A 26,551-nucleotide genomic window follows, 5' to 3' on the forward strand; every position below is an offset into this window, starting at 1 on the left:
CATCTTTTTGGAGGAAAAAAAAGTCTAGGTCACCAGGCCATTTGTTCTTGTAGTGCTCTGGCTGGGGAGATCCAAGTACATATGAAGATCAGTGAAAGCGGGTGGCTAGCACTTTTGCTATCTGTCTGCAGAAGCTTTTAGCACATTTATCAGAAGCCTTACAGTGCTTTTGATATTAGGTCTCTGGGTGTAGCTTTCAAGATCTTTCTTTGTTCCGTTCTTCCTGTACGGTCAAACTGCACCCAACAGGTGGTCTAGAGTGTGAATTTCAAACATGTGCTATTAATATGCCCAAAACTGTTGCTGCAAAGGGGAAAGAAAACCACATTAATTGAATCTCAGCCTGTTCCGACTCATAATGTCACAAATATAGTTTGTACATCTTAAAGCCATACAAAATGATATATAAAACCATGTGAAAACTTCAGGTGAAAAAAACCAATTAAAATAGGTGCTTTTTCATTGGGGAGGATATGTGCTTTGGTGAGTGCTGTGAAGTGTATAAACCTGGCGATTCACAGACCTGTACCCCTGGGGATAAAAATATATGTTTATAAAAAATAAAAAATTAAAAAAAATAGGTGCTATTTATTATTATTAAAAGTAATTATTGTCTTACAACAATTCTCCAACAAAAACTACACACAGAAGTATAAGTCAATGATAACAAAAAAAATAAAAATAAAAAAGTTACAATCTCCTTTTCATTTACCCTGGTTTTGCTGTTGGTATATTGATGTTCGCTAGCAATAGTATTACATATGTAGATAACTCATAGTTCAAAATTCCTTTGTAATTATTTTAAAAATATTTTTCTCATAAATGTTTTCTGGGAAGGTCACTATTATTCCCATTTTATAGATGTCGTATGGAAAATAATAACAGCACCTACCTTAATGCGTCACATCAGGAATTCATTAGAGCATCCACACTAAGCACACAGGGTGTTTGGCACATTTCTTATTACGTGCTCAAAGCATGGCAGATATTATCAATATGCACAATATTAACAACTCTATTAAGGTTATCAGAAGTCCATTTAAAATGGGCCAATCTGGTTTGGGTCTTCTTCCAGAACAGGACAGTTCTTCCAAAAAATAAAGATACCACTGCTTATATAACTCACTAGAATTTAAATAAAAACTTGAAACATTAAAGAAAAAAAAGAAAGACATCCCTGTTTATATATACTGATCTGTCTGCCTAGAATGCTACTGTCCTCCTCACTCCCAACTCCTGACCACTGGGCTAATTCTTTTTCTTTGGATCTTGGCTTAGATAGTATTTCTTCTAGATTATACTATATATATACTAGGGTGCTCCTCCTACATGCCCCAGTGTGGACACGATGACTAGCTTCTACATCTACTTCCCTGTGACACTCAGGCAGAGATCCCACCTGTGTATCTACTTCATTCTTGGTGCTTAGCACAATGCTAGAACAGAGGAGATGCTCCATAAATATCTGTGGTATGAGATCTGAAATCAGACCTGTGGGTGTTGGAAGATCAGATTTTCACTGGGCATGACTGCTGAAGAGATAAAACAGCAGGGGGGGCAGCAGGTGAGGGTGAATGAGATGTGGTATCCTAAAAGAAGAGGGGTTAAAGGCAAGGGCTCTAGAGGAAATCATCTGGGCACCTAAATTCACACCAGCAGTGCCCCCATCCAGATTCGTGGATCCTGGATATTTAGACACCAACCCTGTAGCCTGGGAATGAGAGCCAGGGTGAAGCACACCTGGTCCTGGTCTAAGACTTCTGGGCAGAGTGTGAACAACACAGTGCAAGCCAGGGGCTCCTGATGACTGGAATGAAAGAATCCAATCTGCCCGAAGACCCCAGTGGACTTACCAGACAGTTGGGATGTGTGGTGCACGTCTGGCCCAGCACAGCATTGCAATGCTGAGGAAGAAACTTGGAGACTCTGGGCACAGCTGATGGAAAATGAACTGAAATGTTCTGATTTGTTACAGCAGCTGCATCATAGGAAGGGATGACTTTAGAATAGTATCTGACAGCATGGAAGGAATTAAGGGAGAGGGCTTTGCTGGGAATTCGAGTTTTATACACGTCATCAATTGCATTCTCTGAAGTGGAGCTGGACTGACCTTTAATAAAAAAGAAAACAAATATCCATCAGTGTTCACAAGTCTGTAACTTGGAATTACTGTATTTGAAATAGTCTTCTATTTCATTTCCTCATGCTACAAACTTACACTACTCTTACATGCCAATGCTGATGGAAAAACACAGTGAACTTTTAAGTAGTAGCAGTTAGCACAATACACATACTATAAATCAGCGTTAGTGTGTCATCAGAAGACAGATTTTCGAAGAGCATGAGATCTCTGTGCCTTTGTGTGGGTGTGGCTTTCATCATAATCAAAATCATGACCATTCCTATCATCCCTACGAAGCAAGGAAGAATGTTCCAAAGTAGAAGTCTATTCAGTAACAAAGTTTGGTCGATTTTCTATCAATGAAGTGGGTTGTATAATTATATGTCTATATTCTGCATAGTAACTAGAAGGCAGACAAAGATTTTAAAGTATATCCTGAATGTTAGCAATGTAATCTGAAGCAACATTGGGAATACCTGTTTATTTTCTATCGGACATTGATAATAATGAAAGTGAAGAAATTTTATGTCCACTTTGCATACAAATGTATCTAGAATGTTTGTGAAAGGTCATTTCAGCAAATATGGACAGAGATGTATAGAAAGGACAGGTAAGGTAGCCTAGCAAAGTCTAAACACTGAGCTGGGTTAGCGCTTCTGTGTTACAAAGCCAGATGTGGGCAGACGCCTGGTGACCTCAGGTGTCCATGTCACTTATCAGGCCTTCAATTTACTGACATAGCTGGTGACAGTGACATTGGAGGACTTAACTGATCTCAACAGTTCCAGTGCTCTTTCAAAAACAATTTGGCAAACTGCATTATGAGCTACAAATGAGCTCACATTCTTGAACTTACTCATTACACATGTCCAGGAATTCAGCCCAAGAAAAAATCCAAAATTAGAAAAATCTATGTATGGGGAAATATTTCCTTTCATAGTATATGTAGAATCACTCTCCCCATAAAACTACAAATACTAAATGTGGCAATTGGAGGGTGGCTGAGATTTTTCTAGAAATTATTTGATAAAACATTAAAACCATTAAAATGGTGGTAAGAGCTATATTAAAGTATATATGACACAGTTTTTTTTTTTAACAAAATTTTTTTTGTATTTTATTTATTTATTTGACAGACAGATCACAAGTAAGCAGAGAAAGAGATGATGAAGCAGGTTCCCCATGGAGCAGAGAACCCAATGTGGGGCTCCATCCCAGGACCCTGAGATCATGACATGAGCTGAAGGCAGAAGCTTTAACCCACTGAGCCACCTAGGCACCCCATATGACACAGTGTTAAGTAAAAGAAGGCAACAAAATTGGGTGTCCAATATGAGTACTACTGTAGAAAAATATACATAGAAAAAGACTTGAAGGAAATACATTAAAAATGAACAGTGATTATTTTAGCTGGGCTCGTGAAGGACTAATAATGCTTTCCAAATAGAAAACTGTATATAAATAAAATTAAAATGGGTTGGGGGGAGTCTGACTCAATGACTTTCAAGGTCTTCCCCAGCCTGAACAAGTCTATGATCCTAGTATCTATGTGTCTTCCCAGGAGCAGCTGCTTTAGGTGATGAAAACCGAGAGATGCTGGGACATGGAGAGGCCAGAACCTACCACCGAGAAAACAGTGTTTCAGACTTTCTGCAGAATATAAATAATGAGAAAACAGACGTAAGCATTGCATGTCTAAGAAGTAACACTGACAGGCATATATGCCTGTGGCCTGGCCTTTTTCTGATTTAATCCATGCTGATTTGATCATTCTGGGTGATATTAAGCCACAAATACTTGAAGTAGATTAACCATGGCTCATGGCTACCCTTTTTTGCTTCTTCTTCACTCTGCCCCAGGTCAGAAGGGTCTAAATGGACTAATAAAACACCCTGAATCTTATCTGATTTTTTTTTTAAGATTTTATTTATTTATTTGACAGAGAGAGACACAGTGAGAGAGGGAACACAAGCAGGGGGAGTGGGAGAGGGAGAAGCAAGTTTCCTGCTGAGCAGGCAGCCCAATTCGGGACTCCATGCCAAGACCCTGGGATCATGACCTGAGCTGAAGGCAGTCACTTAAGGACTGAGCCACCAGGTGCCCCTTATCTGATTTTTAGAACAAGGAGAGCTATGTTCTATTTTTGGCCCCTTTGTCCTTTTGACTTTAGTTACCATCCCTAGTAACATCACTTGTTCCTGTGGCGTTTACTATGTCTACGTATCGTGCCCTCTACCACATTATTTCAAATACTATAGGAATCGTATTGTGCTTCTGTGTCTCTCTCTGCTACTAATTCACCAGCTCCATAAGAAGAATGCATCTTGTTTGTCCTTGTGCCCCCACCTTTCAAGTAGGTACATTTAAGCTGAGAACTAAGGGATGAACAGGGAGTTCCCCAGGTAGAGTATGAAAAGGACATCCCCAGTACAGGGAAGGTGCTGAGGTAAGTGAGAAGAATCCCTTCAAGAAGTCCGCAAAAGAGTGACCTCAGACTCAGGCACTGAAAAGATAGGTCACGGTGTCCCGTCATCTAGCATCCAACATGAAGATTAGGATCTCAGTGCCTTGCTGGTTTCTCAATGAAAAAGTAACCGTCAGGAATAAAAAAAGGCACAAACTGGTAGCTGTGTTCTTTTACTCTGGCTCTGCTTTTTTGCATCTTCTTATTTCTACAAGTACAGGGGCATGCCCAGACTTTATAACCCAAATAACAAAATACCTCACAGTGGGTAAATATTTGTTTCAGAAGAAATACTCATCTGATGAAGGTTTCTTGAGTACCAGCCGCAGGCTGGTCAGTGTTCTAGGTACTAGAAATACAGCAAAATGGGCGCCTGGGTGGCTCAGTGGGTTAAGATCAGGTCATGATCTCAGGGTCCTGGGATCGAGCCCTGCATCAGGCTCTCTGCTCAGTGGGGAGCCTGCTTCTCCTTCTCCCTACCTCTCTGCCTACTTGTGATCTCTCTCTCTGTCAAATAAATAAATTAAAAAAGAAAGAAATATAGCAATGAACAAAAGAAGCAAAAACAATTCCCTGCCTTCATGGAGTTGATATCTCTTCTTACGGAGAAGACAGGCTATGAGAGCAAATCCAAATAAAGAATATTAGCAGGAAATAAGTGCTATGAAAAAAATACAGTAGCGAGAGTGGATCATCAGTAACATGCGTTATATGATGCTGGAAAGTACGCAGTTTTGATTGAGCAGTTGAGACTCACTGAGAAGTTGGCATTTAAGCAATTTAAGCAAAGATGTGAAGGAGGAAAAAGGTTGATATGTTAAATGCTCAGTACGTAGTTAGTACTCAATTAGTGTGAGTCCTTCCCTTTCCTTTAGGTTCTATTCATGTAGTAAAGTCACCAATGTGCTTCTCATCTATCAGAAAGACGAGCTCTTTACTGGACAGTCACATGCAAAAGAAGGAAACTGGATGCCTATCTTACACCATACACAAAAATTAATTTAAAATACATTAAAGACTTAAACATAAAACCTGAAACCATAAAACTCCTAGAAAAAAATAGTGGGTAAGCTCCTTGATGTTGGTCTTGGAAATGATATTTGCAAGTCCTATATCTGAAAAGGGGTTAATATCCAAAATATATGAAGAACTACTATAAGTCAATAGCAAAGAAACAAACTGATTTAAACATGGGCAGAGGATAAAAATAGGCATTTTTCCTAAGAAGACATACAAATGGCCAATGGGTACATGAAAAGATGCCCAACATCATTAATCACCAGAGAAATATAAATCAAAACCACAAGATATTACCTCACACCTATTAGAATGGCTATCATCAAAAAGACAAGAAATAATCAGTGTTGGTGAGGATATGTACTTGTGCCTCTTGGTGGGAATGTAAATTGATTCAGCAACCATGGAAAACAGTATGGAGGTTCCTAAAAAGAATTAAAATAATGCTACTAGATGATCCAACAATCCTATCTCTGGGTATTTATCCAAAGAAAATGAAAATGCTAACTCAAAAAGATATAGGCATCTCTATGCTCATTGCAGCATTACTGACAAGAGCCAGGAACAACCTAAGTATCCACTGGTGGATAAATGGATAAAGAAAATATGATAGATATAGATATATAAATACACGCACATAAAAAAGAATGAAATCTTGCCATTTATGACAATATAAGTGGACCTTGAGGGCATTATGCTTTGTGAAATCAGTCAGACAGAGAAAGACAAATACTGTATGATCTCATTTATATATAGAATCTCAAAAAACAAACAAACATATCAATATTGAGCTCATAGATACAGAGAACAGACTGGTGGCTGGGGGGCTGGATGAAATGGGTGAAACCAGTCAAAAGGTATAAAACTTGCAGTTACAGAATACAACAGTCATGGTGATAGAGTGTACAGCATGATGATTATAAATAATAATGCTATGCTGCATATTTGAAGGTTGCTAAGAGACTAGATCTTAAAAGTTATAAGAAAAAATACTGTAATCTTGTTGACAAATGTTCAGCTTACAGTGGTGATCATTTTGCAAGATGTATACATAACAAATCATGTTGTATACCTGAAGCTAATATAATATTATATGTCAATTATTCCCCAATAAAAAGAAGATGAGCTTTCTGGGAATGATGGTCAATTTTAAGTCCTATTTCTGAAATAAAACCATAAAAATGTCTGTGGCCATCTTTTGTACTTCAAGCAGGTATACCAGAAGGACTCGTGGTGTAATCATCTAGTGACACTCCTTTCCCTAGCTACAGCAATGAATGCAGAGGAGTGCAAGGGTGCCCAGGACACCACATAAGCCAAGGATACTACAACCACAAGGGTTTCAGGGGGAGCTCACCTCTCACAGCTTCATCCAAGGAGCCCCCTGAGGCAGGAACAGAGTACACATTCAAGCACTTATTAGTCAGGAATCTGATCCCTCTCACAGGTGAATAAGTGCTTGTCAACACACCATTTTCCCTTAAAAGGACAGGAAAAAAAGCCAAAAAACACCTTATACAATTCTCAAGGAAGACTACATGAATGCTGCTGAGTTCAACTGTTCTATCATTCATGTTCTAAATACACAGAGCCTACACTATGAATAATTTTGGCATAAGAACAAATGGTTGAACAGGTACATGATGATAGTTTAGGATGTGGAGGAATGATTTGTTTTACAGTTTTCGTTTGTTTATATATTCTAATAAATTAATATAAGAAAGCATTCATTTGGCATGTCACATTTTGTACTAGCAAATTCTTTAAAAACTCCCAACTGAAATAGGTCCAGACGGCTTCAGGGCCCATGACCTCCTGTGACAGAGGTGAATGCATCCTGCCTCTGTCCGTCTGCCAGGCATGACCATCACTACTGATAAAGCCTTATTTTAAGATCTTGAGAATTAACAAGAAAAGAAATAAGAGGGAGTCAAATGATGAAAGGATCACGGGGCTGAGAATATTACATATTTTATCATTGTGACTAAATGACACACAATGGCGATGGGAAAAGTTAACTGATTTTTTTTTTTTTTCTTGAGAGACAGAGTGCAGACATGTGGGGAGGTACTGGGGCGGTGGAGGAAGGACAGAGGGAGAGGGAGAGAATCTTAAGCACACTCCATGCCCAGCATGGGATCCTACACTGGGCTTGATCTCACAGCCCTGAGATGATGACCTGAGCTGAAATCAAGAGTTGGACGTTTAACCGATTGAGCCACCCAGGAGCCCCAAGTTCACGGATTCATAATAAATACTTGAGTTTTCGTTATGGGAGCGGGGGTTCAGTGCCTGAGTATAATCCCTCTAATGTTCGCATCTGAGGAAACTAACAAGCCAACTTCCAATTCACAAGAGCCCTCATCATACCTTTGTGCCGTGATCGTGCCTGGGAGGGATAGCTGGAGGGACATCTGCTGCTTCTTACAAAACCTCCGATTGCTCTGAAGTATGTCCGTAATCTGAGAGGGAGAGAAAGTGCGCAATCTATTTAGACACAGATACTTTTTCATATACACAAACACATATACATTTCTAATTATAAGAAATAAAACTGTGGCTTTAAAGCACTGTGTGTGAGGATAAAATTCAAGGGCTTGGAGTCAAATACCTGGCCCATAATGGCGGGGGGGATTTTCTCCCGGATGTACTTCACATAATCAACTGTTGCCTCAAGAATCGAAGCCGAGTCATTCTTTCTTCCCTTTACATACGGCAACAGAGTACGCAGCTGCTCACAGCAATACTTGATTCGTTCTCTGAGTAGAGAATTGTAGTAAATAAGGAAAAATTAGTCTCATTTTCTACCTTGTACATAAGGACAAACAAGCCTTGCTCCTGGGTGTGTTTACAGAGGAACTGCCTCTCTCCCCATCTAGTCTCTGTTTCACAGAAAGGCCATGTTCCCATAAGACAGCAGCCTCTGCAGCCCCTGGAACCACAGCTTCCTGGGGTGTCTGCTCACACTGCTGCCAAGTACAGTGTCTGTGCTGATGGTCGCCCCAGTTCCCTTGCCCCAGGCCTGCTGCACTGTGTGGGATGACCCGGTGCAGGGCACCCTCCCGCAGGGGAGGGAGGGAGTGGCATGCTCTGCATCACTGCTTTTGTGATTCACACTAGAAGCCTAGCGGATAAAGACAAGTCAGGAGATATTCATGTCACTGTGACCTGGACCACATTTCCAACAACAGATCAACTAGCATCTTGTAATTACATGTGTGTTACATGTAATTCTGTGTTCTGAGCCAAGGAAAAGTCAGAAAGCTGCTTTCTTCACATGAGGTACAAATAAACCAGTATGCAAATGAGAACATCATTCAGGCTGGTATCTGCCTGATAATCTAAGTCTTTCATAGTTCTGAAGGGAAATGCACTGAAAATGTAAATCTAAGGCTTTGATCTAAGACTTTGGTACCTTCATTTATGCATGTGTTCACTTAACCAACATTATTAATACCTGCTTTTTTCTAAATAGCACCCTGACATATACAGGGTCAAGTGATGGCTCTGTCAATAACCAGTGGGAATTTTTGGCAAGTCACTAAAACTTCTGAACTTCAAAATGGCAATCAATCAATCAATCCTTTTAAAAAACCCAATTTGGGGCACCTGGCTAGCTCAGTTAGTTAAGCATCCAACTCTTGATTTCAATTGGGGTCATGGTCTCAGTGTTGTGGGACCAGATTGCATTGGGCTCCACGCTCCACAGGGAGTCTGCTAGGGGTCCTCTCTTTCCCTCACACCCCATGCAAATGGGGTGTGCACATGCTCTCTCTCTCTAAAAAAAAAAAATCTAAAAAAATTTCAATTTGAGTGTGTAAACCTGGCAATTCACAGACCTGTACTCCTGAAGCTAATAAGTATATGTTAATTTAAAAAATTTAAAAATTCTGTTAATTAAAAAAATTAAAAATTATAATAAATAAATAAATAAACCTGATTTGCTACCATAAGGGGAAAAAATTCAATTTGATACATAGCCTGTGAATAACTCAAATATTCTAGGTCAGTGGTGTTTTAATTGGGCTTTGAGCTGCTTGAGGGTTCTACAGAGGTGTCTCAGGGACTAGTCTAGGAAAAATGGCAACAATTTGACAATGTGTATGAAGGGACTTGAAATTTTCATACCCCTTGACATGATACTCGCACTTATAAGGACCTAAAACACAGAATAAACTTTTTGCAAAATTTGCAAAATGATATCCATGATAGCAGTATATTAATAAGAAAAAAACAACATAAACACACAAAATAAAAGGATACATAGGTAAGCTATAGTATACTAACCGCTGAATATTATCTGGCAGTGGAAATGAAAAACTATAAATCTTATTGGGAAAAACAGTATTTTATAGGATACAAGTATAAAATATAAGGCAGTATATAAAACATGAACATAAACATTAAATAAAGTAAAAATAAAGCATAGAAAAAGACTTGAAAGTGATACCATCAAGTAATAGTTATTTATGGATGGCTGGGTCACAGAAAATATTATTATTTCCTTTTATTTTTTATATTTCCCAAATATTTGTGCTGGGTGCAAATCACTTTTTTACTTAAAAAATCATAGTAGATATTTTTTCCAATGTTCATTAGGAAAATGTTCAAACACACAGAAAGACTGAAAGAATTTAGAATTTTAATTCTTAAAAATTGAAAGAAGACTTTGTGCAGAGAACATGTCTGTATTGCACCTACCTAGAATCTATAATGAACACAGACTGTCCTTGCTTTGTTGTGTATGACTCATCCTACCGGCCACGCATCAATCCATTGTATTATACTGAAGCATTCCAAAGTAAATTGTAAACTTAAGGCACTAACGTCTTAAACATATCATTAATTAGAATTATTTTATTTTCAAATAAAAGTTACATAAAATACACAAGTCTTCAGGGTACCATTCTGTAAGTTTTGACAACTGCACAAAACTATGTAACAAAAACCCTAATTACCATTATCACAACTCCAGAAAGCTCCTTATGCCCCTTCCCAATCTTATCTTTCAAAAGGGGTAATAAAAGTTTCTGATATTTTCCATCCCCCATGAGTTTCGCTTCTTTGAACTTCATATAAATCAAAGCTTACAGCATGTTTTTTGTATGACTTTTTTCTTTTTTAATATTTCATTCATTTACTTGACAGAGATCACAAGTAGGCAGAGAGGCAGGCAAAGAGAGAGGAAGGGAAGCAGGCTCCCTGCCAAGCAGAGAGCCCAATGTGGGGCTCGATCGCAGGACTCTGGGATCATGAGCCAAGCTGAAGGCAGAGGCCCTAACCCACTGAGCCACCTAGGTGCCCCTATGTACGATTTCTTTCACTAAGCATGATAATTTTGAGATTTGTCCATGTGGCTGTTTGTTATGGCTGTAATATTCCATAATATAAATATCCACAGCTTATTATCTTATTCTCTTACTGATAAACACTTCAGCTATTTCCAGGTTTTGGTCATTTATGTAGAAAATTGCTAGATCATTCTGTACATCTTTTGTGAATGTATGTTTTTATTTCTCTGGGAACAAATGTAGGAATAGAATTAATGGGTTAATTTTTTAAATCTATAAGAAACTGGCAGAACTTTTCCCATCATCAACACTCATCAACACTCCCATCATCACTGTATGAATAATGATTCTTTCAATTTGTAGTTATGGTATAATGCATGATTTAGGTTTTCCTTAGTTTTTCACGGCAATATTTTGAGTGATCAATGTATAATCCTTTGTGTCTTTTGCATGTTTTTCCCTAAGTATTATAAGGCTTTTTTGCTCATTTATAAATTAATTATTTTAAATTTTAATTTCCTTTTTTTTTTAAGATTTTATTTATTTATTTATTTATTTGAAAGAAAGAGAGAGAAAGAGAGAATGCAAGTGGGGGGAGGAGCAGTAGGGATAGCAGGGGGAAAGAATCTCAAACAGACTTCCTGCTGAGCAGGGAGCCCAGTGCAGGGCTCACTCTCATGACCCTGAGATCATGACCTGAGTCAAAACCAAGAGTCAGACACTTAACCAACTGAGCCACCCAGGTGCCCCTAATTTTCATTTTCTAATTGTTTGTTGCTTATATAGAAAAAAATTAATTTTTGTACATTTATGTCCTGTAACCTTGCTATATTAATCTTTTGGTTCTAGAGGTTGTTTTATAGGTGTCTTAGGACTTCACACACGAACAATGCTATCTATAAATAAGAAAGTTTGGCTTCTTTCTTTCTAATCTGTATTTTTTTTTTCTTACTGTGGATTTAATTTATTTTACTTTTTCTAGCTCCTTAAAATGAACTCTTAGGTCATTGATTTTTAGACCTGTTGTCTTTTCTAATATAAGCATTTAAAGCTACAGTGTTTTTCCATAAGCTTTGCTTTAGCTGCATCTTGCACATTTTGAAATATTCTCTTCTTACCACCATTCAGTTTGCAATATTTTCTAATTTTTTTGTATGATAGTTTTCTTTTACCCATGGATTATTTAGGAGTACATTTTTAAACTTTCAAATATTTGAGATTTTCCTTTATATCTAATTCTTACTGATTTTTAACTTATCTTCATTGTGGTCAGCAAATATACTCCTGAATTCAACTCTTCTAAATGTATCAAAACATATTATATCCCCCAGCATACGCTTCATCTAAGTGAATGTACCATATGCCTTTGAAAATAATGTGTATTCTGCTGCAGTTGCTGTATGTAATGTTCTATAAATATCTCCTAGATCAAGGTGATTAAAAGTGTTCACAGCTTCTAAATCTTACTGATTTTTGTGTCCAGCTCCTGTATCAATTGCTTAGAGAGGGATGTAAAGTCTCCGATAATGCTTACTGATATTTGTATCTTTAATGCTCTGAACTATTGTTATTACATAGTCACACACTATTTGTGACTGTTACATCATTCTGATAAGCCGATTCTTTCATCATTATGAAAAGCTGCTCTTCACTTCAAGTGATACTGGTTGCCTTGAAGTCTACTTTATTTGGTATTAATGTAACCAGTCTGGTCTTCTTATACATGTATTTTACAGTATATATTTTTCTATTTAATTACCTTACTGTGTCTTTAGATTTATAGTAGACAACAGATAGATGGATCTTGTTTTTTTTTTTTGCTTGTTTATCCATTCAGACAATCTGTGCTATAAGTTGACTATATGTGGATAATGGTCTACTGTTTTATGATTTTTTTCCCCTGTAGTTTATTTGGCTTTTTTGTTCTTCTGTTCATCTTTTCTTGTCTTCTTTTTGAATCATTTTTAAAAGTCAATTTTAATTTGTTTAATGGCTTCAAAGCTGTCTTATGCATATCTCTTTGTTGGTCTAGGGTTGTCCTAGGGATTACAATATATAACTTTTTACAGTCTATTTAGAGTTAAAATTTTATGACATCCCTTAAAATACATGAATGCTGTAATCATGTAAGTACCTTTGCCCCACGCATCCTCCATGCTATAGTTGTCATATGTACTACATCTATATGAACAGTAGATCCCTGAACAACACGGGTTTGAACTGCAAGGGTCCATTTATACACAGATTTTTTTTCAGTAAATACAGTAAAAAACCTTATATGTATCTTATCCTCCTTATGATTTTATTAATAATATTTTATTTTGTTTAGCTTACTTTATTATGAGAATATAGTATAGAATATATATTATATATAATATAAACCATGTGTTAATCAACTGTTCATGTTATTGGTAAGGCTTCTAGTCACTAGTCCACTATTAGTAACTAAAAGTTTTGGGGGGAGTCAAAAGTTATACACAAATTTTTGATTGCACAGCTATCAGTGCCCCTAACCCTTGTGTTGTTTAAGAGTCAACTGTATTACCAGTCACATAATGTAATGCTGTAATTTTCACTTATAACAGTCTGAAGCATTTTATATAAATATAGAGGAAAAATGTCTGTTTTCTAATATTTATTCACATATTTATCATTTCTGATTCTATTCAGTCCTTCCTAAAGATCCAAGTTTCCATTTGTTATCGTTTCCATTTAGCATAAGAAATATCCTTTAGCTCTCTTACCCTGCAGGTCTGCTGGTGTCAAAATCTCCGAGTCATCTTTTTTGTGAAAGTACCTTATTTCATGATTTACTGTTAGGAAACAATACCTGATGAAGTATGATTTACACAAAGAAGTGGTGGGTGTCAGATATAATAAGTATGGTAGCATACCTAAAAGGCTGATCTATCTCTAATTTATTAATATCTTAAAACCCAAAATTAGGCTTCTGACAGATTGGGAGCAGTTATGTCTACTGCTGAGGTTTCTACCACAGATGCAAGAACAAAGCGTTCTCATACTTTCTACCTGTCTGATTGTGGCAGCCAAGCCTGAATGGGAGAATACAGAGGGGGAAAAAACAAGGTAATACAGAAAAAACACAAAGAGAATTTTTGCCACTCAAAAATAACCCTGTAAATAGCAAAGTTACTGTTTTTACTAAAATCAATCAATCAATCAATCTAAAATTTGAGCTAAAAGAAAAAAAAACAATAGTTACAGGTTAAAATGACTGAAAATTATTTACCACTTCTTCAATTAATTTGTAGGGTCTGTTTCCCCTCGCCTTGAATCTCTGCTGGCCTGAGCCTGCTTTAATCAAAAGATGCCCAGTGAAGTGACTACAACAGTTCTAGGACCAGCATTTAGGAAAACGTAACTTCTACACTGGTCTCATTAAACCCTGAGCCATTAGGGAAGATATCTGGCTAGCTTGCCGGAGAGACCATGTGGGGAGGTGCTGGGACTACAGGGAAAGAGAGCAACCCATCTATGCCCAACATCTCAACCACCCCCCACCAAGAGACTACTCGTGTGGATGAAGCTGACTGGGCACTCTGGACGGGCGATTTGCCAGCTAAACACCACAGTAAACACCATGTAGAGAAGAACCACAGTATCAAGTTCTACTAAAATTGATAATCCATAAAATTATAAGATATGATGAAGAGGCTGTTGTTCGAAGCTACCAAGTTTTAGGGCAAGGTGTTACATAGCAAAAGATAACTGGAAAAATAGCTTAGACTTTGAAGCAAAATAATAAAAATGTGGGTTGATAAGTTATGTAAAAGTAAAATATGTGACAATAACAAAAATAGATGGTAAATAGAAAAGTACTATTGTATATTAAGTGTCATAATGTCAAATCAAGGTAGGCTATGGTAAGTTAAGGATGCATATTATAACCCTAGAGCAACATTAAATTATTAATTTTAATTAATTATTAAAAATAATAATTTTAGTTCAAAAGTCAATAGAGGAGATAAAAAGGAAAGCAAAACACACTTGACTAATCCAAAAGAAGGCAGCCAATGAGGGGAAAAAAGGAAAAGAAAACAGATAGAACTAGTGAAAACAAATAGAAAAATCATGAACCTAAAGTCAAACTTAATAAGTAATTATATTATATGTAAATCAAATAAACATTTCAATTGAACAGCAGAGATTGTCAGAATGGGCAAATTAGGATGCCTGGGTGGCTCAGTCATTAAGCGTCTGCCTTGGGCTCAGGTCATGATCCCCGGGTCCTAGGATGGAGCCCCATTTTGGGCTCCCTGCTCAGTGGGAAGCCTGCTTCTCCCTCTCCCACTCCCCCTGCTGGTGTTCCCTTTCTCACTGTGTCTCTCTCTGTCAAATAAATAAATAAAATCTTTAAAAAAATAAAAAAGAATGGGCAAATTAAAAAGGAAAATAAGATTCAACTAGATGCTGTTTACAAGAGGTACTCTTTAAATATAAAGACATATTTCAGTTATAAAGAAACATGCTTTCATAAAAAAGCTATATGAATATCAATGTAGATTTTAAGATGCAGTATTAGCATAGATAATTAGAGCTTATCATTTCTTAATGATAAATGGTCGATTCATTAAGAAGACAGGCAACTGGGGCACCTGGATGGCTCAGTAGGTTAAGCCTCTGCCTTCAGCTCAAGTCATGACTGGGACTGAGCCCTGCATCTGGCTCCCTGCTCAGAGGAGAGTCCCCTCTCCCTTTCCTGCTCAATACTGGAAAATCTCCAAACACTTGGAGATTAAATTACACACTTCTAAATAATCAGTGATCAAAGAAAAAAATACAAGGGATATGAGAAAAACATTTTTAACTAAAGGAACTAAAGGATAGTGAAAATCTAATTTATTCAAAATTTGTGAGATGCAGCTAAAGCACTTATAAGAAAAAACTTTTATAAGTAGAAATTTAGAGTTTTAAACACTTTTATTAGAAGAGAAAAGATGGGCACCTGGGTGGCTCAGTTGGTTAAATAAATTTAATTCTAGATGTTAGTTATGAAAATTTTGGATATATGAATAAAAATGGCTTACAATAAAATTTATCATACACATTCTTTTTTTTAATTTTTTAAAGATTTTATTTATTTATTTGATGACAGAAATCACAAGTAGGCAGAGAGGCAGGCAGAGAGAGAGGAAGGGAAGCAGGCTCCCTGCTGAGCAGAGACTCCACCCCCCCCCCCCCGCAATGTGGGGTTCAATCCCAGGACCCCCGGATCATGACCTGAGCCAAAGGCAGAGGCTTTAACCCACTGAGCTACTCAGGCACCCCATCATACACATTCTTTTTATATATGTTTTGGAAACATCTTTTTTTCAGTTGGTTAAGGGACTGACTCTTGATTTTGGCTCAGGTCATGATCTCAGGATTGTGGGATTGAGCACTGTTTTGGGCTCTGCACTCACCAGGGTGTCTGCCTGAGGTTTCTCTCTCTCCCTCTTTCTCTGACCCGCCCTAACCCCCCCCCCCAACTCTCTCTCTTTCTCTAAAATAAATAAATCTTTAAAAACAAAAAAGAAAAGGTTAAAATCAGTGATTTCAGTTTCTAAGAAAATAGGAAAAAAAGCAAGATATAGGGCAAAAAAGGAAATGACAGAGTGGAATCAAATGTAAAATGGGCAAATAATACAGAAAATCAATGAATAAAAATTTGGTTCACTGAAAAAAGTCAGTAAAACTGATAAACCCCTTGTCAGACTGATCAAAGAAAACAAACAAACAAACAAACAAAAACAAGCAAGTACAAATTATCAATGCCAGAAATGAAAGAAGGAATATCATCAGAGACCCATAGACATTAAAAGGGTTATAAGACATTATTATGAACAAAAAGTCATTCAATATATTTAACACCTTGGGTTAAACAGACAAATTTCTTAAGACATAAAGCAACTGAGCAGAAAAACATAGAAAATCTAGTCCTATAATTAGTAAAGAAATTGAATTTTTAATTAAAACTTCCCAAAGAGAAAATTCCAAGCTTAGGTAATTTTACTGTTGAATTCTATTAAACCCATCAACCTTACACAACTCTTCCAGAAAACAGAAGAGGAAAAAAAGACTTTCTATTTCATTATATGAGGTCAGCATTTACATGATACCAAAATTCAATAAAGACATAAGAAAATCAGAGACCACTAACCTTCATGAACACAGATACAAAAATTGCTAATGAAATATCAGCAAACCAAATCTAGCAATAAGAAAATATATCAAGACAGAGTATAGAATTTAAAAATAATCAATGTAACCAATACATCAACAGAAAAAAAAGAACATTTATAATCATCTTAATAAATAATGAAAACACACTGACAAAATTTTACATCCATTCATGATGAAAACCTGAAATAGGAATAGAAGAAAACTTTCTTGAGCTGATAAAAGGCATATATAAAAATAGAGTCTACGTCATAAGAAATGGTAAAAGACTTCACATTTTTCCTGTAATATTGTAAGCAAGCAAGGATGCTACTTTTTTTTTTTTCAAAGATTTTACTTATTTATTTGACACAGAGAGACACAGCGAGAGAAGGAACACAAGCAGGGGGAGTGGAAGAGGAAGAAGCAGGCTTCCTGCCCAGCAGGGAGCCCGAAGCGGGGCTTGATCCCAGGACCCTGGGATCATGACCTGAGCCAAAAGCAGCTGCTTAATGACTGAGCTACCCAGATGCCCCAAGGATGCCACTTTCATCACAACTAATTAAAAAAAACAAAAAACAAAAAACTAGGTGAACCTAGCCAGGGTACTAAGGCAAGAAATAGAAATAAAACCCATAAAGATTGGAAAAAAAGACATCTTTATTCACAGATGACATAATTGGGTATGTGAGAAATCCACAAAAAATGACTAGACGTGATTGATAAAGCTAGGTCATGGGACAGTAGGTCAACATACAAAATAAATTTAATTCTGATGTTAGTTATGAAAATTTTGGATATATGAATAAAAAAATCCTTAAGCAAAATTTTTAAAACTGGACAAACATTCAGAAATAAATTTAGTAAACTACAAAACACTGTAGAAATAAAGGCCTTTAAAAATGGAGAGATGGACTGCCAGAATCAATACTGTTCAACATCAATTTTTCCCCAAACTGATCTACTGATTCAACACAATCCTAATCAATATCTTAGCAGGATTTGTTAAAGGAAGAAATTGATAAGCTTATTTTAAAATTTACATGAAAATTCAAAGGACCTTTAATATCCAAAGCAACTTGAAAATGACAAACCGTGGGGCACCTGGGTGGCTCAGTGGGTTAAAGCCTCTGCCTTCTCCTCAGGTCATGATCCCAGGGTCATGGGATCCAGCCCTACATTAGGCTCTCTGCTCAGAGGGAAGCCTGCTTCCCCGTCTCTCTGCCTGTCTCTCTGCCTACTTGTGATCTCTGTCATATAAATAAATATAATATTTAAAAAAAAAAAGAAAATGAAGAACATAGTTGGAGGACTTTATCTGATTTTGAGAATACTAAAGCTACATTAATTATTACATGGAATACTGGAGGAGAAGATAGATAAGCAGATCAGTGGAACAGGGAATCTAGAAATACACTGATAGTTATATGATAGTTGATTTTTATGAAAGTACTAAAGCAATTCACCAAAGAATGGAAAGTTTTTTCAATAAAATTCTGAAAATCTCCATCTGAAAGAAAACAATCTCAACACTTCATCCCGTGCATAAAAATTGATTTAAGATAAATAGTCATAAAAACTAAAACTTTAAAATGTCTTGTAGACAACATAAGCACATGTCATTGCAACTTGTAATTGCAACATTAGCAATGATTGTTAACACAGAATAGAGAAAATATGGTACATATTTTTAAATATTGATAAATTGAACTTCATCAAAGTTTTTTAAAAGCTTCTGCTCATCAAAAGATGTAACTGTTCACAAAAATGAACAGTAATGCACAGGCTAGAAAATATCTCAAGACATAACCTTGACAAAGGATTTGAATCCAGAATATGAAAGAGTGCCTACAACTCAATAACAAAAACACAAGTAAGCAAAAGGTTTTTTTATGGGGCAAAAGATTTGCACAGACTTCATTAAAAAAGATACACAAATGGCCCAAAGTGCACAAAAAGCTGCTCAGTCTCATTAATCATCCAGAAAATACAAATTTAGAATCACAGTGAGATGACACTGCACAACCACGAGAATGACTGAAATGGAAAAGACTAACAATACCAAATGTTGATGAGGATAGGGAGCAACAAGTACTCTCATCTACTGCTGGTGGGAGTGCAAAATGGTGCTACTATTTTAGCTTTCTGATTGGAAGTCTCCTAAAAAAAGAGAAACATACACCAATCCTGTGGTACACAACCCTATTTCTGAGAAAAATGGAAATCTAAGTTCACAAAACACACATATAAAAGAATGTTCATGGTAGTTTTCTTCTTCTTCTTCTTTTTTAATAAGCGCAGGACCCTGAGATCAAGAGTCACATGCTGCACTGACTGAACCAGCCAGACTCCCCCACAGTAGCTTTATTCTTCGTAGATAAAACCTAGGAATGAATAACCAAAGGGCGGTGTATTTACACAGTGGAATGTTCCTCCACTGTAAAAAGGAACAAACCACTAAAGTACACAACAACGTTAATGAATCTTAAAACATCTGCTGGGCCGAAAGAAGCCAGACCTAACTGTACATATTGAGGGTTCCACTTACATAAAGTTCTAGAAGAAGCAAAACAAATCTATAGTGACAGAAATCAGAACAGTAGCTGCCTCCAGGGGATGGCAGACGATAGACCAGGAAAGAGCATGAGGCAATTTAAAATGCAGGTTTTATTATTATTCAGGTACGGGGAGGCCAACAGATCTTGAGATGGTTGCCATTGAAATGACAGTTTGTTACTCACAGTTCCCAAGAGGAAGGGGCTACTTCACACCACACAGGGCCACACAGGAAAGCACCAGGGGCAGTCAGGAGGTAGAATGAGTCAGAAGAAAACAAGAGCAAGAGACTTTATTGTGGTATCTGAGAGAAGAAACAGGCAAGGTAGGTAAACGGGCTTAGGACTGGCTAGTTTGAATCACTGCATCAGCCTCTGGGATGGAGGGTTCTCTGGATGGGTCAGTTTGTACATAAGCAAGGCATGCTCACTGGCAAGTCATTTATGATCTCTAGAAAGTAGCTACCTGTGGGATGGGCAGTCTCCCCACAGTCAACAAGTTCCCCGATGTCAAACCACCAATAAGGCCACCTGGCTGTTTCAGTAAGTTAAGCATCTGCCTTTGGCTTGGGTCATGATGCCAGGGTCCTGGGATTGAGTCCCTCATTGGGCTCTCCAACTGGCAGGGAGTCTGCTTCTCCCTCTTTCTGCCTGCTGCTCCCCCTGCTTGAGTGCTTTCTCTCTTGTTTGTTCTGTCAAATAACTGGGTAAATCCTTTTAAAAAAATCAGAATAAAAAGACATGCTTAATACACAAAGAAACATTCTAATATAATGGAAATGTTGTGGTTTAGAGGAGTATACCCATTCATCTGCCTCATGACCAACCCTGGTGCTTCCCTACGTAGCCCTGAATGGCATGATAATACCCCCTCCTCTTGGGAACAGTGGGTAACAAACCATCTCTTTAAAACTCATCAAACCATACACTTAAACACATGCAACTTACCTCTTACAGACACTAATTTAATCTTCTAGTATCAATTAAGTATAACTCTATTCTAAATTTTCAAATATTCCTGAGACTAGAGAGTGTATTAGCAAACATCTAGCCTTGTTCATTGCTTCTCAAATCTTTCTGGCTTTCACATCAAGATTAGGAATTTGAGATTAGGACAGGGCAGGGAAAATAGGAGACCTGCATCCTTAAGTGATAGTGGATCAAAGAGATTAAAATTTCATCCTTTGAGTGAGACACAACTCAAAGTGACCTCTTGGGAGCAGAATTTCTTTTCTTTCAAGTCTTTTATACACACACACACACACACACACACACACACACACACATATACATACATACATACATACATACATACACATGGTCTGAGAGATGATATTTGCAATGTATATATTTGGCAAAAGGCTCATATATCCAGAATATACAATGAATTTTTAAAAATCAATAAGGAAAAAAAAAAACAACAGCAGAAAAACCCAAAAGACAAAAGATGAGCACTTAACCAAAGAGATTTAAAAAAACCATACACTGAAGATTTCATTGTAGGTGAACTTCATCACATCTCCTTTATGTTAATTATACCACTTTTTTTTAACTAAAAGAAAACAGAAGAAAAGAGTGAGGAGGAAATGGTTAGTGAAACTTTGAAGATGTTCATTCAAAGAAACAGGGTAACAGGCTCCAGAGACTCCATATGGTCCTGCTTTTTTTCTTTTTCCTTCGTGTATGGAACAGCAATAGACAAGGACCTGTCAAAGGGCATGTTTGGTCTTTGTCATCTATCACAGTAGCCCACAGTCAGCTTGGTTAGGATCCATTCCAAATAAGTCAGGAAAGAACCAGTTCAGTCATTCTCCCCTAGTTCAGTGATTCTCAGGGGCTGTAAAGGATCTGAGGCCAAAGATCTCGTCCAAACTAAGTCCTTGGGTCTCTCCTCTGCACAAATGTGTCTCAAGCAAATGAAAACTCACAGAGGGAAGCATCTTGGCCAGATTGGATTTGGGGCCCTCTGGAAACTCCCTGTTCTACTTTCCTTGAATTCCTCAGACTTGCTCAGTCCTGGAAAAGCCTTCCTTTGTGAGAAACCATAGCAAAGCTCACTTTCACGTCTTTCCAAGTGAATAGACATCCCCCCAGATTTTTAAACCACCATCATTTCAGATTCATGGACACACAGACAAAACCATGGCTTGGAATCACTCTGAAAAGTATACCTTAACAAGATGAAAACATATTTAATGTATTTAAAAGACATATAACAAAAGGGATTTCACCAAGAATATTAGAATGAGGTAGCCAATTTTTATTAGTCTGTTCTGATAAAGAAAACAGAATTGTTATACTTGTTTTAAGAAGAACTTCCCAAATGCAAATGTTCAAAACTACCAGCTGGGACCATTATCTCCGCAGCGTTAGTCAACATCCTGTTACCTTTTGATGCAAAACATCACTGGGAGTAAGACAAGAGAAAAGCATGTGTAAAGCAGCTGACTGGGAGAAGGAGGAAAGGAAACAGACTAGAAGCATCCATTTTAAGATTCACAGGCATCATCATAAGGGTTAAGAGGAGGAAAAGGCAAAAAATAATTAGGGATGGATTCTTTACTTTCTGGTATCTTTCAAGCAAATCTCTAAAGGGGAAGATGGGGCACTCCGGTTACAGCTTTTTTGGGGGGGGTGGGGGACAAAGATTTCTAGTTCTTTAAATAATGCCACAGGGGTATACACTTTCCAAAGCATCTTTTTAGTCTGGTAGATGAGTGGTTCATCAACCATTTAGTTTTTTCATCAACCATTAAAATTAAGAAAATACAAACAACATAGAAGTTTGGCGGACCAGTAAAGGATTTTCACTGTTAGATCTCAACATGAAAAATAAAAGAGGTAGCATCTCCCAATATCCTTCCATTGCAATCATTTAGAAATATCACAAATTTAATATCACCAAATAAAATATGGAAATCAAAATCTTAGAATGTAAGTTCCATAATATATAGCTTTAAAAACACTGCACTATATTTTTCTTAGCGCAGATCAGTGAAATCTGTGCGGTAGCAGTGGCCAGCAGACCCTACCTAAGCCTTGATTCAGTCAAAGCAGCAAACATGTGAGTGAGGGTCTTTTACACCAAACTAGCCCATCCACCAGCTTACCTCACCAGGCCCCAAACCCACCTTTCCATTGATCTTTAGCAGGAAATGGAGGCCATTTGGCAGAAATTACTCAATGTCCTTTTCCTTTCTGGCTCCCATTAAAAGATTCATCTTTATTCACATTTAGCTTTAGCTCCTTAAAGAGATGTTCCACCTGGTTCTAGAATCCATAAACTTCTATCTACTCAGGGATACCCAGTCCATCACCAAACCCCCTTTTCAGCTCTGGGGATTAATATTATTTTACATTCCTCCCACTGAGAGATAAGGTTCTATGTACCCTTCCTTTAGATCGGGATAATTCTGTGACCGCTGTGACGAACACCATATGGAAGAAATAGAACCAAGCCTGTTTCTGGTCCCAGGCCTTAAGACAGTGGCAGCTTCCTCGGTCTGTCTCTTGGAACGGTGGAGCCCTGGGCTGCCATGTAAGAAGCCTGACGACCCTGAGACTACCATGCTGAAGAAGCTTCAACTGCTAGTCCCAGTGGGCGTGGCCTTCCAACCGTCCCTGCAAAGCCTTCCAGGCATAATGTCTTGGACTGTCTTGATTAGACCATCCACTAGCTGAGTACCACCAGTGACCCCAGTTGACATCATAGAGGCAAAGGAATTGCTCACTGAGCCCTACTCAAATTGTTAATTCATAAAACCATGTATCAAGCCAACAAATTTTGGTTTCATTTTTTATACCACAGATCCACCTTTTTTTTTTTTTTAATAACACTGATAATCAGAACGTGAGTATCTTTAAGACCTCTATCTCTCTTCCAGCTATTTTCTTTTAGAATATAAATATAAATGTATTCAAGTCTGGCCCAATCTTATCAAAATTTATCATTTTACTCTAGATCCCCTTTTACATATCATACACCCTCATTTTCTCTTTCCTTTCACTTATGCTCCCACCTTTCATTTTCCATCATTCCACAATGGTGTTTCTTCATTAACCATGCCAATGAAATTATTTTTACCAAGACCAATGATGTTTACGTTTTGCCAAATACGAATAGTTAATTACTAGTTCTCCCCTTACTTGTTTTCTGCCATGTGATACTGATGAGGGAGCAGGAGGCTGACTGAGGACAAAGCAAAAGCTGGCACCTTGCATCCCCTCTTCACCAGCTCCCCTCCATAATATGTGTGGCATTCCTCAGACACCCCTGACTGCCATAAAACTATAAATAGTTAACTTGCAGGGATCACAATCCTGCAGAACAGGAATCTCCCCTTGCTCTACAGATGTCCTAGAGACCTAAACAGGGAGGTTACCTTATCAATAGAACAAATTTCCAGAGGCAAATAACTCTCAGTTCCTGAAGCCCTAATGTCTCCCTCCCCACCATAAACTGGAGGAGGCTGAGGTAGAAGGGAATGTAAATGACAGCAGGATCATAACACCCCACCAAGAATCTCCCAACTATCTTGATGTTAATGCCTGACCTAAAGACGACATTGATCAAGCCATAAGGGCAAGGCCTCCCCCCTGCACCTTGTAGGCCCTCCCTAACATGTGAAAACTCTGTTGAAACCTCCCATCCCTTCCCCTCACCTTCCCCCAACCGCAAGGTATATAACCTGCCATCCCTCACAACCCGGGGGCAGCAGCTCTTCCTGCCCACGGGTCCTGTCCCCGTGCTTTAATAAACCACCATTTTGCACCAAAGATGTCTCAAGAATTCTTTCTTAGTCATCGGCTCCAGACCTCAGCCCACCGAACCTCACCTAGGTTCTAGAACTTCATCAATACTCTTGAACACTCATTCCCTTAGGAAACTCTTCTCCCTGGTCTCAATTCCAGTCCCTCTTGGTTTCTTGATCTTTCTTTACCCCGATTTCTTTTCTGCTTCCCATACCTTAGATTTTTCCCAAGGTTTTTTTTTTTTTTTTTTTCCCCACTTATCTCTTCTCTACAAGCTTTGCAAAGTTATCATATCCATCCCTACATCCACTGCTTTAAGTAAATGCTATCTCTGAGAGCTCTAAGTCTGTATTTCTAGCCTAGATCTTTCTCTAGAACCTAAGGGCCAACTCCTGACTAGACAGCTTTGTGTAAAAAAAAAAAAGGAGGTGTTCACACCCAACAAGAGCAAAAATCACCTCCCACTGCCAGCCTGCCATTCTACTAGACTTCCCAGGAAGTTGGTCGACCCAACACCTATTTACACTTGACTCCTCCCACATCCATGCTTCCACTGAATCTACCCACTTAGTATATCTGGAATTCTTTTGTTCTTCCTACTCCCATTTCTAAAACCATAGTTAGGATTCATCACTTCTTTTGACAGATTCTGCAGACTTCCAGATTCAACTCACTCTCTAACATCCTGCTCGTGTTCACTCCAGGTGTAAATCCTTTTTGTTTTTTTTGTTTTTCCCCAGGTACAAATCTTATCACGTCCGTCCTTGGTAAAAATCCTTCAGTGCCTCTCCAACAGTTTCAGATTCAAATTTGAATTCTTTAACATGATGTGCATGACCCTTACCTACTTCTTGTCTCTTGCCTCTTTCCACTTGTGCCATCAGAGCCCAGTACATGGACACACTGGCAGGTTCATAAATCCAGTGAACTCTCTGATACTGCCAGCCTCTGCACCTGCTATTCCTGCCTCATGAAACATCCTCCCGACTTTTAAACCAAATTGTCACTTTTCATATAAAGCTCAATTTAGCATCATTTCCTCAAGAAAGCCTTCCTGCTCCCTTGAAAGAGGTTGTCTTAAGTAACTTTCCCAGTGTGCTTACTATGTGCTCTTCTCTATCATGAAACTTATGAAAATATAACTTTCTATGTAATAGCCTATCCAGAAATCTGTTTGAGCACCAGACTAAGACCTTGCAGGGCAAGGATTAATTTTTTTTATCTGGTGCTATAATCATATTTTAGCACATATCAGATACTCACAGATATTTGTTGAATGAAAAGGAATGGAGTTGCATATGTTTAGTTGTCAGATTTACTAGTTTCACAGAAACTTTTAACAGTACTACTTCATGAAGGTAATTTCTTCCTTGAAAGGAATAATACTAAAAACGGACTATACCATAATTCACCTTCTTAGCTTTTCCTTGCTTGAATGAAGAAGAGAAATCTTTCTGTTTTTTTCAAAATCTGGCAACGGAGCCTTTAATTCAAGCCCAAAGTCATTTCTTAGGGATCCAGAGCTAGAAACAAGAGAAAATCATGTCGTAGATTTAAGAGGAAAATTGTCGGGAAATATTAAACAATAAGCACCAATACGCTAATCAAAGGTGCTTCTCTAAGTCCCTTGCTTCGTGCAAAGGTGCGGAAAATACCAAAGCACTTTGCCTTACATATTTGGTGCAGAATATTTTATTTCAGGGACTCTAAAGAATTTATGATCAAGATCACCATAAGTCCAATGACTAATCAAAGTTCTAAAATATACAGATAAAGAATAACAGACACGCAGGATTAAAATATTCTGACCTCATTGATTATGACTACCAAAAATTATATGACTGTATTGAAAGGTATATTATAGGAAAACAACACAAAGGATTAAAGGGCCACAGTACACCATTCCAACTTGATTAGCAAAGGTCAAGTTCCTTCCATTTAGAAATCCTCTGGTTCTGCCATTTGTCTAAAACTCCTCCAAGCATTTTGGTTAATTCTTTTTTAAGAATTATGATCCCAGGAGTCATGATCCCAGAGTCCTGGGATCAAGCCCCGCATCAGGCTTCCTGCTTAGCAGGCTTCCTGCTTAGCAGGCTTCCTGCTTCTCCTTCTTCCACTCCCCCTGCTTGTGTTCCCTCTCTCACTGTTAAAGGAATGGAGTTGCATATGTTTAGTTGTCAGATTTACTAGT

General features: G+C 37.8%; 1 protein-coding gene across 1 annotated transcript in view; it reads right to left on the reverse strand.

The window, feature by feature from the left end:
• Window positions 1–282: 282 nt before the first annotated feature.
• Window positions 283–26,551, reverse strand: part of SOHLH2 (spermatogenesis and oogenesis specific basic helix-loop-helix 2) — a 47,813-nt gene continuing 21,544 nt past the window's right edge. The window contains exons 6-11 of the mRNA XM_059378031.1: window positions 25,773–25,883; window positions 8,215–8,362; window positions 7,974–8,065; window positions 6,961–7,082; window positions 1,854–2,110; window positions 283–303 (exon numbers count right to left, since the gene is read on the reverse strand). Coding sequence (XP_059234014.1) covers window positions 283–303; window positions 1,854–2,110; window positions 6,961–7,082; window positions 7,974–8,065; window positions 8,215–8,362; window positions 25,773–25,883 — 751 coding nt within the window. The remainder of the gene's footprint in view (window positions 304–1,853; window positions 2,111–6,960; window positions 7,083–7,973; window positions 8,066–8,214; window positions 8,363–25,772; window positions 25,884–26,551) is intronic.

The sequence above is a fragment of the Mustela nigripes genome, chromosome 15 (assembly GCF_022355385.1).
Source record: "Mustela nigripes isolate SB6536 chromosome 15, MUSNIG.SB6536, whole genome shotgun sequence".
Lineage (NCBI taxonomy): Eukaryota > Metazoa > Chordata > Mammalia > Carnivora > Mustelidae > Mustela > Mustela nigripes.